The sequence below is a fragment of the Temnothorax nylanderi genome, unplaced genomic scaffold (assembly GCF_030848795.1).
Source record: "Temnothorax nylanderi isolate EJ_2023f unplaced genomic scaffold, tnyl_v1.0 TNYL_tig0062_pilon, whole genome shotgun sequence".
Taxonomy (NCBI): Eukaryota; Metazoa; Arthropoda; class Insecta; order Hymenoptera; family Formicidae; genus Temnothorax; species Temnothorax nylanderi.
This window is the reverse complement of record NW_027249124.1, coordinates 94,697-108,544: the sequence shown is the minus strand read 5'-3', so window position 1 is coordinate 108,544 and position 13,848 is coordinate 94,697. Positions and strand designations below refer to the sequence as shown.

Below are 13,848 nucleotides of genomic sequence, written 5' to 3'. Positions count from 1 at the left end.
CACTCCAGATCCAATTTAACAGTTGTTTAAAAAATATGTAATTTTTTTAAATTTACTGTTAGCAAATTATTTGAGTTTGTCGGGAGGATGAGGTACGTACAAATAAATGCATAATTGTCAAAATGCTCCAGCAAATAAATGAATATTTCTAATTTAATTCTAGCTAACATCAATATTATACTGATTACATTTTTATATGCTTCTTTTGCGAATTATACATTCGTAGCGGTAAAATTCTCGCGGAAGTTGCACATAAAATAAAATGTGTAATTATAATTGTACAATTTTCTTCTTTCAATTTAGATTTCTTCAATTATGACGAGACAGAAAAACGGAAATAAATGTATCAAGGCATAGGCACCGCTTCAGTTAAAACGGTATAATCTCATAACTTAATTCTCATGAAATATTTAATTAGTATTATAGATAAATTTCTAATACACATTTAAAAACAAGAAGACAAAGTATAACTCCATCTGTTACAAATTCTGGCGGTGCCCATGCATCAAGTTACGTCCGTCAAAATTAGCTTTCCATCGTGTCACGTAGGGGCATTTGACCCGAGAGATAAATTCGCGGCATTTGTTGTAATCGATAATCGTACTCCTCACGATCTATCGCTTTCCAAACGTTTTGTTTGGCGGCATTCAGCAGTGCCCTGTACAGAGAAACCGGAAGCTGAATGTTGTCGCTCGTTACTTCAAGGTCCTGTAAATCCCGCAGCGTGGAAGGTCCTTTCTTCTTCACTCTCCTTTTATCCGTAAATCTACCGCATCCTATGAGATATCAAAAATACTTAATCGATTCCTAAAAAGCTTTAAATCACGCTGCCGTCTTACGATTCTATTTCATACAAGTGTTTTTACAAAAACAAAACATTTTTAGTTTTTAAAAAGTATTCAATCCTAGCTAGCCACACTTATTTTCGAGTTCTTAATTCGCCACCCTCTAATCCGTGAGACCGCTCGATTTTTGTCGCATTGCCATTTTCAGTCTAATTGATATTTTTAAGGTAGGGATAACATGAACCATTATGTATAGAAGAGTGTAGTTGGACAAAGAATTGGTTTATTGAGTTAGGTAAGAATAATAAGGAAAGGTTGAAGAGACTCTGGAATTAGGTGGTTAGACACCACCAAAGGGAAGGTAGTTGAAGAAAATATAGATATATAGGAAAAGGTTAGCGAAAGGAAAAGAAGAGAGGAAGAGTAGGTTGGAGAGTAGAATAGATGGATAGGCCGATGCGTTGTGATAATGATAAAATAAGTTAGCAATGTATGGATGGAGTGAATAATTAAGGAAATTTTTAAATCAAGTTCACTTTTTAGCTATGTAGCTGAAGTTAATAAACTATATTGTAAGAAAAAGATTGCAAGAAAATAGAGAAAAAGAATGTTTTCGGAAAAAAATTCTCAAATAGTTTTGCAAATACGATTTAGGAAAAAGTAATGTTTGTTTGTTGTAACGGATACCTGATACTTAAAAAAAAAATCACGATTTGTTCCAAAAAGTATATTAATTTAGTCATTTAAATTGTAGCAATTTTCGCAAAGAAATAATTTAATGGGTGCAAATACAGATAGTATAAAATAATAAGATGTATAAATGGAAAAAATACAAACTTTTTACTTTTAGCATGACTTCACATCAAACATAGATTGTTATAAGTATTTGGATTTGTTAAAAAATTATTTTAAAAACTTATAATTTCTTTAAACACATATAATATGGTAAACTAGAAAACCGAAAAAGTTCCGCGGTTCACTAAACAGGAATGTGGCAAACTAGAATTAAAATTATTTATGGAAAATATTGTTAATCGCTAATAAAAGTAAAAATTATTTCTTACCCGTGAAAGCATTGCAAAATGGTCTCTTCGACTTGATTGTTTTCTCCGCTTTTAAAGCATTTAGAAGCTGCCGTTCGAACTGTAAAAGTGAATTCTGCCCGCGCCCACTTCCATTAGAACTATTTTTATCCTTCCAAAATGTGTAAAACTCGGTTGATATTTAGTATTGAATTTGTACAGAGAATAATCCTCTTATTATTAATCTATTGTGTACATTTAAAACCAAGTCGTACATCAGAGATTTTTCCACATTTTTTTCGTTCGATAATAATTGATTTAAAAGAGCAAGCATTTTTAAAAAATAGGTATTATAATAGTTTACAAATTATAAGCAATTTAGAATTTATGAAACGCTCTGATGCGAATTGAGTAAATTATTCATTAAAATGTATATGTTTACCTTGTCTTTTAAAACCTCAGTATTTGCCACCTTCAACAGGCACATGCAAGCCAGAGTACAGCAAAGATATTTGATAATCTGTGTAATGAAACAAGGAATTAACAGACACGCAAAGCTGTTTAAACATTTTTTTTTCGTGCAACGCCGTGAATAATGTAATAAAAATAACATTTGACAAGTAAACGCCGCACTATATCCTGTACGGATGATGATTCACAACATAAATGTTCGCGTTACATAAGCGTATAGAAGCGTTATAGAATCAATGTTTAAGCTGCTTAAACATCCGAAATCAATATTATATTATGGTTAATTAACAATTAATGAAGTGGTTACGTTATTTGGAACGCCATACGAAATGAATTCGATTTGATTTAATTAACTTAACGGAGATAATCGATAACAATTCCGCATGTATTAACATTTTTTTAAATATAATTATATAATACGTTTCGCAGAAAATTACAATTGGTTTGCATATATAAGAGTAAAAAAAACAAGATGTACGTCAACATTCATTACTTAATATGCAGTTGTTCTTGTAAAAACGATCGGTTCGTTATTTTATACTGAGAGCGTCGGCGTCCATATGTTAAATGTTTTTTTTTTATTATTGTAATATGTTCGTAATATGCATTTAAATCCAATATTTGCATATTTTCTTAAATCAAGAGTGACTTTTTACCAATGAGTTTATTACAGAAAGTTTACATATTACTGTTTTTCAAATTTAAATGTTAAATGTATTAGCAGATAAATCACAAATTAAATTTTCATTAAAATAGAACTTTTTTTGTATTTACATGAAAAATAATGTTCTGTTATCTATATACAAATTTAAAATTTAATTTACACTTGGAATTTTATATGATGTTATGACATATTCGCGTTTACTAAAAATTATTAATTGGTAATTAAGTGGTCTGCATAGATTTATAATACTTGATTGTTATGAAAAGGTATAATCAACTTCTTATTAATATTTAAATTTAATATTATTAGCAATTATGTTTATTATTAATACTTAATGTTATAAATATTTAAATTTATATATATGCAATCATAATAATAGCAATCAAAAGAATTGCAGTATGTGGAAGCATGTTCCATCCAAGAGCCTTATTTCATAAATGCGTGATCTAAACCGTATGCACACAGTATCTAATAAAACGTTTCCATAGTTGATGAATTTTTCATCGTAAGAATTCTTTTTAAATTACTTATTTTATGTCCAATCTTAAAAATGGTAATATAAAAAGAAGATTTTACTTTCTACAAATATATATAATAAAATATTTCGCAATGTCTTTATAAATCGATATAAATATTAAATATGCGCCAGATATTATAATGTTTAACTTAAAATATTTTTAAAACATATATACATGTCTCAAAAGTATATAAAGTATTAAAGTATAATATTAAAGTTTCAGAAGTAACTGTAATGTGTACTCGATAAAATTGATCACTACATACACATTTAAAATCAGTTTTAGTTTCTATACTTCATAATTAAGATGTTCATAAAGATGTTAGATGAAAAAATCGAAAGTACAACCAACCTTCATATCGCGATTTTTTCGAGCAGTTTATAGGACCTTCGGAGATTCTTCAAGACGCACCTCTGAAGCGCGACACCTCTCTCTCTCTCTCTCTCTCTTCTCTCTCTTCAGAAGAAGTTACGTACTCGATCAACTATCAATACAGGATACGCGTTCGTATGCCAAAGGACAGGTCGCGCGCGGTTGAAGCCGTGGCTTCTCCCTCTCGTTTGAGGGGTGAAATCGCGCGGTCGCTCTTCAAATACAATCCCCGCAAACCCCCTCCGCGTGGTAAGTACCACGGGGGGATGCAAGCGACCGGAGAACGCATGACCACAAGGGCGCGGGCGACTGTCGTATTTCACACTTCAAAAAATCCTTCTTCATCGAGTACACGTGTTCCAGACCTATGATTTCGTGGGCGACTTATACATCTGATATTTAACTCTTGCAAGACAATCTTTTTTTGTTCATTATTAAATCTTGCTAGGTGGGAATGCAAACAGGAAATACTCTGCGCGATCAGAGATTTTTATTTTGTATTACTTTTAATAAAAAGATGAGTGATAGTAGATAATTTATTAATAACCGTCAAAAATAATTATGTCAATAATAATTATTCTATAATTATCAGAATGTAACTCTTTCTCCTCCCATTTCCCTCCCTCTCTCTCTCTCTCTCTCTCTCTCTCTCTCTCTTTCTCTCATTTTATCTGTTAACATTTTACTTAAACTTAATTAAAAAACAAATTAAATTTTTATTTTAACTTTAATACATTCAAGTTTAATTGTATAAATAATCAGCCATATAAGACATCATATTCTTATCTAGAATATTTTTTAAATATTTTCTGTGTAAACGTGTGTAAGCGAAATTATACAAGATAGCGGAATCTATTTTTGGAAGATATTAAATATTTTCTTCAAGAGATGCGTTTGCATAACACTCAAACTTTTGCATAACTGTTCACTATAGATTATAGTCGAGAGCTCCGATGCCGTGACTGCTCGCGGGATATACATCTTATGCAGATCTAATAATTCATGTTGCCCCTTAAGATTCACGGATCATAAGTTGTCATAGGTCACGGGGTTTAACGGCAAAGTCTCAACGGCATACTGACGCAGCAATGCATCCCAACTATTTTATTGCGTATCAGCCCGCCCGCGAGAGAGAATTCTCGTTCTCGCACTTCGTTACGATATTGTACTAATTGGTTACAGATTTCAAAACAATTCGATGTGCGCGGTATTCAAATCTATTGCAATACAATGACGATTTAATTGTTATTTTTTTACGTAAAAATAGTAGTGCAGTTTGTAGAAAATTTTTTTGCGCTTCGGAAGCATGTACGAAATAAAAATTGACATACACACAGGTATCCATCGTTGAGATCAGTAAAATTTCGATCGTTACTTCAAAGTGCTACACGAAATATATATTGTTCTTTCCAGATTTGTTTGTCTTTGATTTGACTAAAGTTAAAATCTCAACTCGATCTCCATGCTTTTACACGGCAAATTTTTAATAGCGCAAGTATTTGATAAGATGTATAATAATTTGTTTTGATAATATTTGAGAAGATAACATATATTATAGACTTTCTGAGCAGAAATTTAGAAAGAATATACAATTAGTAACTATCCAATAAGCAAACTGTCCGCAGTATGACAATTAATAGATTGGCAGCAGATTTGCTCAGATACCTCGCAACAGATTCGGCTGCGTCCGCATTTAAACTCGTGTGCGGCCGGAAGCCTGCCGATAATCTGACAGCAGATTGTCGGCAGAAACCGAGCAGAATCTGTCATTTCGCAAACATTTAAATGCGAATATATCATTAAATGCAGATTTTATTACTCAGTTTCCGCAATCAATTTTTCATTATATTCGATTAGCAAAGTCTGTTATATTTCGGCTGGCATTCCATCGACAAAATTTGCAGCAGACATTTTTAAAATCTGTTTTCAACATATTTGGCTATGCGGGTAGGCCGGGTAGCAAATCTTAGATGTGCATAAATTTAAACAGTTATCATCAACAATAAATGCTTTGCTTTTCAGTTTTACGGATGTAAGATGAGGCAATGTGAATACCTCCTTATAGCGCTCCACGTGGGTACGATTTATCGCGTACTTACGCACAACAAACGAGAGCTTGGACTACGCAAAGGGAAATCGAAAGCGACGGTATCGGAACTGAGGATTAGTGCTGATTAAATCGATGCCAGGAAGCGAAGTATGGCAGGTTGGCCGATAAGAGTGTCCGTGTAAAAATCGTAGAAAAAACAGTCGGGGGGGGGGGGGAGAGGGGACTTAAGTACTTACACCATTCTCACATCAGAACCTGCTGAGTTACGATTAGGTCGTTCAACCTTGTCGGCTAGTGGCTATTCACATTTTCCTTTTCTCTTTTTCTTTAGCTTTCACACATCACCATCGACAAAATTTTCGGTAAGATCGCTTGAAAAGTCGCTAATAGATAAAAAAAATACTCAATTAGTATTTTAGTAATATTAAAAAACCAACACCTTCTTCAGCGGCCAAACGAAGGCGCGATAATATACAGAAGCCGATAAAATAGCGAAATTTAAAGAAAGATGAGATCTTTGAAATAACCATTTTCTGATTCTAAAGCCTTGTGTACACGATACTAGAAATCGGTCCGAGTTTCGGTTTAAGCCAATGAAACTGCTGCTTTTCTGTAAGAGCTGCAAGTTGATTGGCTTAAACCGAAACTCGGACCGATTTCTAGTATCGTGTACACAAGGCTTAATGAAGTAATTTTTTGAAAGGATTTTCTCATTTATTAGATTTAAAAATATTTTTTAGATATTTTTGGAGCAAAAAATTGAAAATTGTGATTTTGGCGACTAAAAAATAAAAGAAGATGCACAATTGAATATTTTACATTTTTCTCCGCTCCCCGTAAATTTACCATAAATTAATATTTGCGTTAATATTAATTGCAAATATATTAAAAGTCTCTTTTACTATTGTTAAAGTAATTATCTTGCGAGAGAGAGACTTTTCCAAATTTTCATGATTATAACCAAATGATTAAGACGATAAAAGATATATAAAAAGATATATCAACTAATAAAAGACTAATCTAGATATCACTAATAAAAGATATATCACTAATAAAAAGATATATCAATAAATATATTTCTTAATACTTAATTCAAAATTATCAAAGGATGCTTCTTTCAGCATAAGATACATATAGCTTCATAATTATCATGAACGCCGAATAATAAACAACGTAATAAAATCAGCAGACTAGCTATTTAAATAAAGACGACCTTTAATTTTACGACAGATATAAACGCTGGTGCTGAATTAACGACGCGGGATAGTAAATCACTGTTTATAGCTACTGGATGATAGTTCACTTATAAATAGGAGATGAGGATTTCATTTATAAATATGTGCCTTATGTAAAATATATAGCCGTCTGTTGCATAAATGAAAATAGATACATATATTATCGTTTATAGCAGTCCAGATTTTATGCGAAAACATTCAACACGTTGATTCTCAAAAACGTTCGTTGATAAATCAATGGCTTAAATGAGTCAGAAAGAAAAGGTCAGAATACAAACTAATTTTTTTTAATTTAAGTAGGCATTTAATTCCTTTCTTGGCTGTTATATTTAAAAAATAATAATATAAATAAAATTTCTAGAATTTTAGCAGCAATTTCTGGTTTCGAAAATAAAAAATTTATCTTTTATGGAAAAAATTCTAGTTTTTTAAAAAGCTTATAAAGGAAGAAGAACAACTCGTATTATCTATACTTTTAAATTCTTTAAATTGTATGTTTTATTGATAAACGTCATTATAGATTTTATTTAATACAATATTGGTTGTTATATTTCAAAGTATAATATATATATATACATATACACGTTTTCAACTGGGTGAGATACAGTATAATATTAACCTCCACATCTCTTAGTCGCCCGGATAGCTCAGTCGGTAGAGCATCAGACTTTTAATCTGAGGGTCCAGGGTTCGAGTCCCTGTTCGGGCGATTTTTTTTATTCCTTATAATACGAATAACTTTTTTAATCAGAACACGGTCAGTATTAACAATAATTATAATTGCACTGGTTATTTTTTAATTTATAAATTTTTCTTTTGTTGTGTAAATGATAAACGTATATAGTTAGTTGATTCTAGACTCAGCATACTCTAGACTATGCTTATGAAACTGAACTACTTGAAATTGTAAAATTATATGCGCATAAATATAAAAAATATTGTTTAAAATAATATAAAATTTAAATAAGATCTTTTGTTTGTGTGATTATTTATATATAGTTATTCTTATTTTTATCTATAAATGTACTAAAATATATATACAAAAAATATTGTGTAAAAATCTATATATTTCGAGCTTTTTATAGCTGTATAACTTTTGTACCTCGAGATAAATGTATAATACAAAATAAACATTTTGTATTATACATTTCACATGTAAAAATTCTCTTATTTACACTTACAAAATGTACTTATAAGAGGATTGTGTGACTCGATCTTACATAAGATATACGTTTTGACTAAAAATAAGTTCATATGATAGTAACAAAGAACATAATAAAGTATGATACGTACAAATTGCATATATAGTAAACAGGAATATAAAAAAATGTATTAAAAAAATAGCAATGATAACGCAACTGGAATAACACAAAATAAAAGCCAAGGTCGCAAAAAAAGATTATCGAGAATCTTGACAGCATTAACTGTAGGTTATCGGACAGTTGTTGCTCAACAATGTAATTCGCGCGTTAACGTTTTCCATCCAATTCCGTGAAATTGGATGAAAAACGTTAGACATTGGATGACTTTAGTTCCATTACACTGCCATCCGGCATGCCAAAGAAAGCTTTTTCAGCCATATTCAAGAATAGACCAGTCTCTATGACTCCAGGTATCAAGGATATTTCGTTGTTAGTTTTGTTCAAACATGTTACATCTTGAGGAAACTTCCAATCCAAAATAAAATTACCATTATCCGTTATTACTGGACCCTGCAAAAGTAACAAATTATAATCAAGTTTGTTATTCATATTATTTATTGATTTTATAATAATCTAGAGATAATACTGTAGATAATAAAAATATATTTACAGCTTTAGCGACAGCCATTCTAATTTTCACAATTCCTCCATATCTGTTTTCAATTCTACGTTGAATTGGTACATACGCCATAGGAACTACTTCAATAGGAATTCCCTTCTTATAATGCTCACCAAGCCTTTGTGAAATTTTTCTGTAAGTTGAGGAAAAACGTAAGAGCGAATCATTTAAACTCTGTATCATAAAGTCCGTTGTCAATATGTAAAATCAATACTAAAATCAATTACAACAAGATTAATATATCAATAGACACAATAATACTTACGTATAGTCTGCTATGATAATAAGCCGCTTGGCACAGCAAGCAACAATTTTTTCTTGTAACATACATCCTCCTCCACCCTTAATGAGATTCAAGTTCTCGTCAACTTCATCTGCTCCATCAATTGCGCAATCCAGCTGTGCCGATATTAAATAATGTTCATAAAAATATATAATAAGAAATACAACATAAAGAATAAAAGTTTATAAATTACCTGTGAATGAGTTTCTAAATCACCTAAGGTCAGATGACTATCCAGTACAAGTTGACGAGCTTGAAACGACGTAGGAACACAGATAACACTAAGTCCTTCTTCTTTAACGCGTTCGGCTGGAAATAAAGTACAAGAAACTGTACTGTTGTAAATTGCAAGGAGTTAATTTTTGAAGATAATATTTGGTATGTATACTTCAACATGACAAAGAAGCATTTCATGAAAAAAGTCCAGAGAATAAAATATTATTACGTATTATATCTCAACAAGTAAAAATGATTATAATGAGGGCAAAAGTATGCTATATAAGTAATACAGAGATCAAATCTTAAAACAGAGCTACATGTGTCTTATTAAAATAATTCAAAGAATGCACAAGATATAAAACATCTCTTAAAATGTTTAAAACTTTTAATTATATATATATATATATATATAGATCAAGAAAATAATTTTCTATCAGCAATATGTCAATGCGTTGCACTGTGCAACAATAATTTACATATTACAAGAAGACGTCTCAAGATTTTCCTCTATACGTGTTCTTCTTTATGGACACACATGCATATATAAAAACAACGGAAGGCCTTTATGATTTTATTTTTAAAAATATGAGAATGTGTGTGGAGCTAATGCTAAGATAATTGACTGAATTGCAATATTTGAAGTGCGAGTCTTTAAATGAAATTATTTTCAATTATGAAACATAATTGCAAATATTAAATATCACTATTACCAAGTCTCTGAACAACGTAAACCACAGTGGATCCGCTGCCAATCCCGATGGCAGTGTTATTCTAGAAGACAACGTGTTAGTATAACCTCCAACAGAAAACTATACCGATCGGTCGTGCGATTTCTCTCAAGCAAGTCGACTTACCTGGACGTATTCATCCACAGCTTTGTAAGCCGCAATTTTCTTGGCGTTCTCGATCGGATTTCCGCCCATTCTCGGTGAATTTCTCGGAACACTGTGCAGCGATCTGGATATTCGAACAAGCGAACGGATCATGTGCGCACAAAACGTATTTGAAGTTATCTCGTAGAAATAGAATCATTTTCACAACTACGTCGTTTCGCTCGGTAATGGTACATGGTTCGTGTCCGCACTATGGTTCATGTCCAAACTACCCACACTTCCGAAAACGCGAGTTTGGCGTAAAAGGTCGTCAGGCTGATTTTTCAGAATACGGGACGCGACGTTATTACGGCAATAAGCTCGAACTCGTCGAACGCAACGACATACAGTCTTTAAAAAAGCTTAAAAAAAGCATAAATTTATAGACAGATAGCCCTGGTCTCCCCTATTCAAATGTATATATCGATGATAGTTTATACAGCATCGAAAAATTGCAAAAACGTTGCAGAAATAAGCACGATTACAATAACTTTGGCCCCTCAAAATGTTAGTGGTTTTTGGAGGCATTTTTGGCGAGAAACCCGGGAAAAATAGTTAAAAAATTGAAATCGTCGCAATTGAAATACGCACGAAAACACATCGCGCGAGTGTTGATTTCAAGACAAAAATCGAAAAAAATTAAAAAATCACATTTTTGAGCTGTCACCTACCGTAAACGTTTGCTTAATACAGGAGTTGTACAGTTTGTATGTACAAAATAAGATACACGCGCCATTCGTATAATGTGAACAAAGAATACCGTACATGAAAAACTAAAATTAATAACGTAACAAAAAAGTAAATAAATTCAAACGGCCAATTTCGAGCAATTATCAGGTGTTAAAGAAAATTATTTAATACATTCAATATAGTATACAAATTCGTTAACGTTTCGCGCCTTACTTGGCCTTCCTCAGAACAATAAAAATTACAAAAACGCATATATATCTCGCATTATTCTAAGAGTACAACGAATCAACTCATTACGACGCCACAATTTGCATTAATCCGGTCTCACCAAAGCAATCGGACAGTTAGTCATATTGAAGTCAGAAGTGTCAATTATTCGTCAATCCACGCACTGAGTCGGTCGCTTCTCCCGCTGTATGTCCCTTATTCGTCCATCAAAACTCATATGGATGTAAATTCCTTGTCTCACAACCATCTTAGTGACAACTATGTTAAAAATAGAATTCACATAAGACCGAAAAGAACTTTTGATTTAAAACGAGCTTAGCCACAAATGACTCACATAAGTAGTCGATGAAACAAAGAGCCGGGGTGAATTCATTACAACGTCTCGCAAAACGTGTGTTCATCGTGAGAGATAGCGGACGACTGAGACGATACCCGCATTACAAGGACACGAAAACATAAATCTTTGTTATTAACCCAACGTTCAAGATAATCGATTCAAGATGTCAAAATAAGCATCGTTTAGCAGTTCCGTGTCTTTATTTAAATTTATACCATTAATCTGCTCTTTAATATGTATCATTTCTGCGGTTAATCTCTTTTTGTAATTATGCTCAACTTCCAGAATGCGCGTATTATCCCAGTCAAACGAATGATTAAATTTAGTAGAATGTTCCGAAACAACAGAATGCTTTGAATCATCTAATCTTATATTGTTTTTATGTTCCTTTAGTCTAGTTTGCAACTGCTTTTTTGTTTGACCGACATAAGAGGCATCACAATTTTTACAACATATTTTTTATAAACTACGTCATTATTAGAAAAATGGGCGTTCTTATCCTTATGGACCTTAATGATGCTACTAAGATTGTTAAGAATGCGATATCCCACCGAATTTTCAGATTTATCGATTGCTGAAGCGATGATTTCGGAAGTGTGCCCCAAATACGGAATAACAATAAAACTTTTTTTCCCTGCATTTTCGGAATCATCACTCGTATTGTTATGCTTAATCGACTGAAGTTTCCTCAGTCTCTTATTAATATGTAAAAAAATCAAATCAATGGGATACCCATTACCAAGCAATACTTTGATGACAAAATTTAAATTTTTCTTATAAAAGCTAGGATGTGATAGCATAATTCCTCTGTCCACTAAACTATAAATTGTTCCTATTTTATGTTGAATCGGATGATTAGAAAAGAAGGACAGTAGCCTACCAGAAAACGTTTCTTTATGGAACCAATCTGTTATAATTGTGTTTCCCTTTACAATCAACATCAAATCCAAAAAGCTAAGACGGCCATTATTCTCGTATTCGATTGTAAAATTAAGTCTATCATGATAACCATTAAAGTGATCCAGAACATCTTGAACGCTATCCCTCGGAATCTTCATAATAATATCATCCACATAACGTTTATAAAACGATAAATGGATGTCCAATGCACTCAGAACACTCTCCTCCAAATCCTCCATGACAATGTCGGCCAATGTCGGGGACAAAGGGGAGCCCATTGGAGATCCAAAAGTCTGCTTATATGTGACACCATTAAACGTGAAAAAAGTGGAAGCCAAAACAAATTGGACTGCAGTAATAAACTCAGCGCGAGATAACCTTGTTTTTTCTTTTATAAACTTCCATCTCTTTTTTAAACCTTCCACGACCAACTCAGAAGGTACGTTCGTAAATAACGAAACCGCGTCCAGTGAGATTAAAATCTCCGATTTCTGCACATTTATTTTCGATAGGTCAGTACATAATTCAAAACTGTTATCGACGTGGCTCTTTGGTTTTGGTAAACTATCAGCTAAAATTTTTTGCAAAAAAGCTGCTAAATTATATAGTGCCGTGTTGACAGATGAGACTATTATTGAATGTATTAAATAATTTTCTTTAACACCTGATAATTGCTCGAAATTGGCCGTTTGAATTTATTTAGTTGTTACTTTGTCGAGCGAAACATTTGTTTATTGTAACAAAAAAGTTTGAGCCTTCGCTACTATTTTGTGCCAAAACACATGCAGGTTAATAGAATAAGCAGTATTGCGTGTAGCGAGAGATGGCGCAGCGATCGAACAAAGACAGATTACTATAGTTAAACAAGGACAGATATAGAGAAAACAGGATTAGAAATGTTAACATTATAACCGACGTCGAGGAAGTTCGGCCTTCGCTTTAGGATCCCCTTAAGGGGGGAGACTCGTGTCTTTGACCCTTTTTTTTTGATAATTTTTTATAAAGAACTGAGAGTATTTATTGAATCCTAATAAAATACACCCAGGTAGCAAGACTCGTCATTTTGACGTCAATTGACGTCAAAAGTCTGTCATTTTGACGTCTTTTGACGTCATTTGACGTCAAAATGACGAGTGCTTGCTACCTGGGCATGATAATGTTGACGATTAAATGTACAAGAAAAAAATTTTTTATAGTAGAAAAAATACAAAATAGCGGCGCTCGAAGTTGTCGTCTAGATTTTGCGCGGGAGAATGCCCAGGTCCTTGTAATGAACTGAAATCAACGAACCAACATTTTTTCGTTAAATTATGATCCTCCGATGCGCATGAACCTAAATATACATTAAAATTTTTATAATAAATATTATTTTTGGCCATTT

General features: G+C 32.4%; 2 protein-coding genes, 1 long non-coding RNA gene and 1 other non-coding gene across 4 annotated transcripts; 1 reads left to right on the top strand and 3 right to left on the bottom strand.

The window, feature by feature from the left end:
• Positions 1–135: 135 nt before the first annotated feature.
• LOC139773459 (uncharacterized) lies at positions 136–4,051 on the bottom strand. Its single transcript, XM_071707887.1, has 4 exons — positions 3,812–4,051; positions 2,250–2,327; positions 1,850–1,943; positions 136–776 (listed from the first exon to the last, which is right to left on the bottom strand). The coding sequence occupies exons 1-4, from the start codon at positions 3,815–3,817 to the stop codon at positions 526–528; spliced, it is 429 nt and encodes a 142-aa protein (XP_071563988.1). The 5' UTR covers positions 3,818–4,051; the 3' UTR covers positions 136–525.
• A 3,539-nt stretch (positions 4,052–7,590) lies between these two features.
• Rpi (Ribose-5-phosphate isomerase) lies at positions 7,591–10,463 on the bottom strand. The gene is made up of 6 exons (XM_071707885.1): positions 10,295–10,463; positions 10,151–10,211; positions 9,415–9,530; positions 9,204–9,337; positions 8,930–9,071; positions 7,591–8,829 (listed from the first exon to the last, which is right to left on the bottom strand). Exons 1-6 carry the CDS (start codon positions 10,424–10,426, stop codon positions 8,629–8,631), a joined length of 786 nt encoding a protein of 261 aa, XP_071563986.1. The 5' UTR covers positions 10,427–10,463; the 3' UTR covers positions 7,591–8,628.
• On the top strand, positions 7,754–7,826 carry Trnak-uuu (transfer RNA lysine (anticodon UUU)). The gene has a single exon. It is a non-coding gene; the product is annotated as a tRNA-Lys (tRNA).
• A 679-nt stretch (positions 10,464–11,142) lies between the features above and the next one.
• On the bottom strand, positions 11,143–11,960 carry LOC139773454 (uncharacterized). The gene is made up of 2 exons (XR_011718348.1): positions 11,565–11,960; positions 11,143–11,488 (listed from the first exon to the last, which is right to left on the bottom strand). It is a non-coding gene; the product is annotated as an uncharacterized lncRNA (long non-coding RNA).
• Between the last annotated feature and the right edge of the window lie 1,888 nt (positions 11,961–13,848).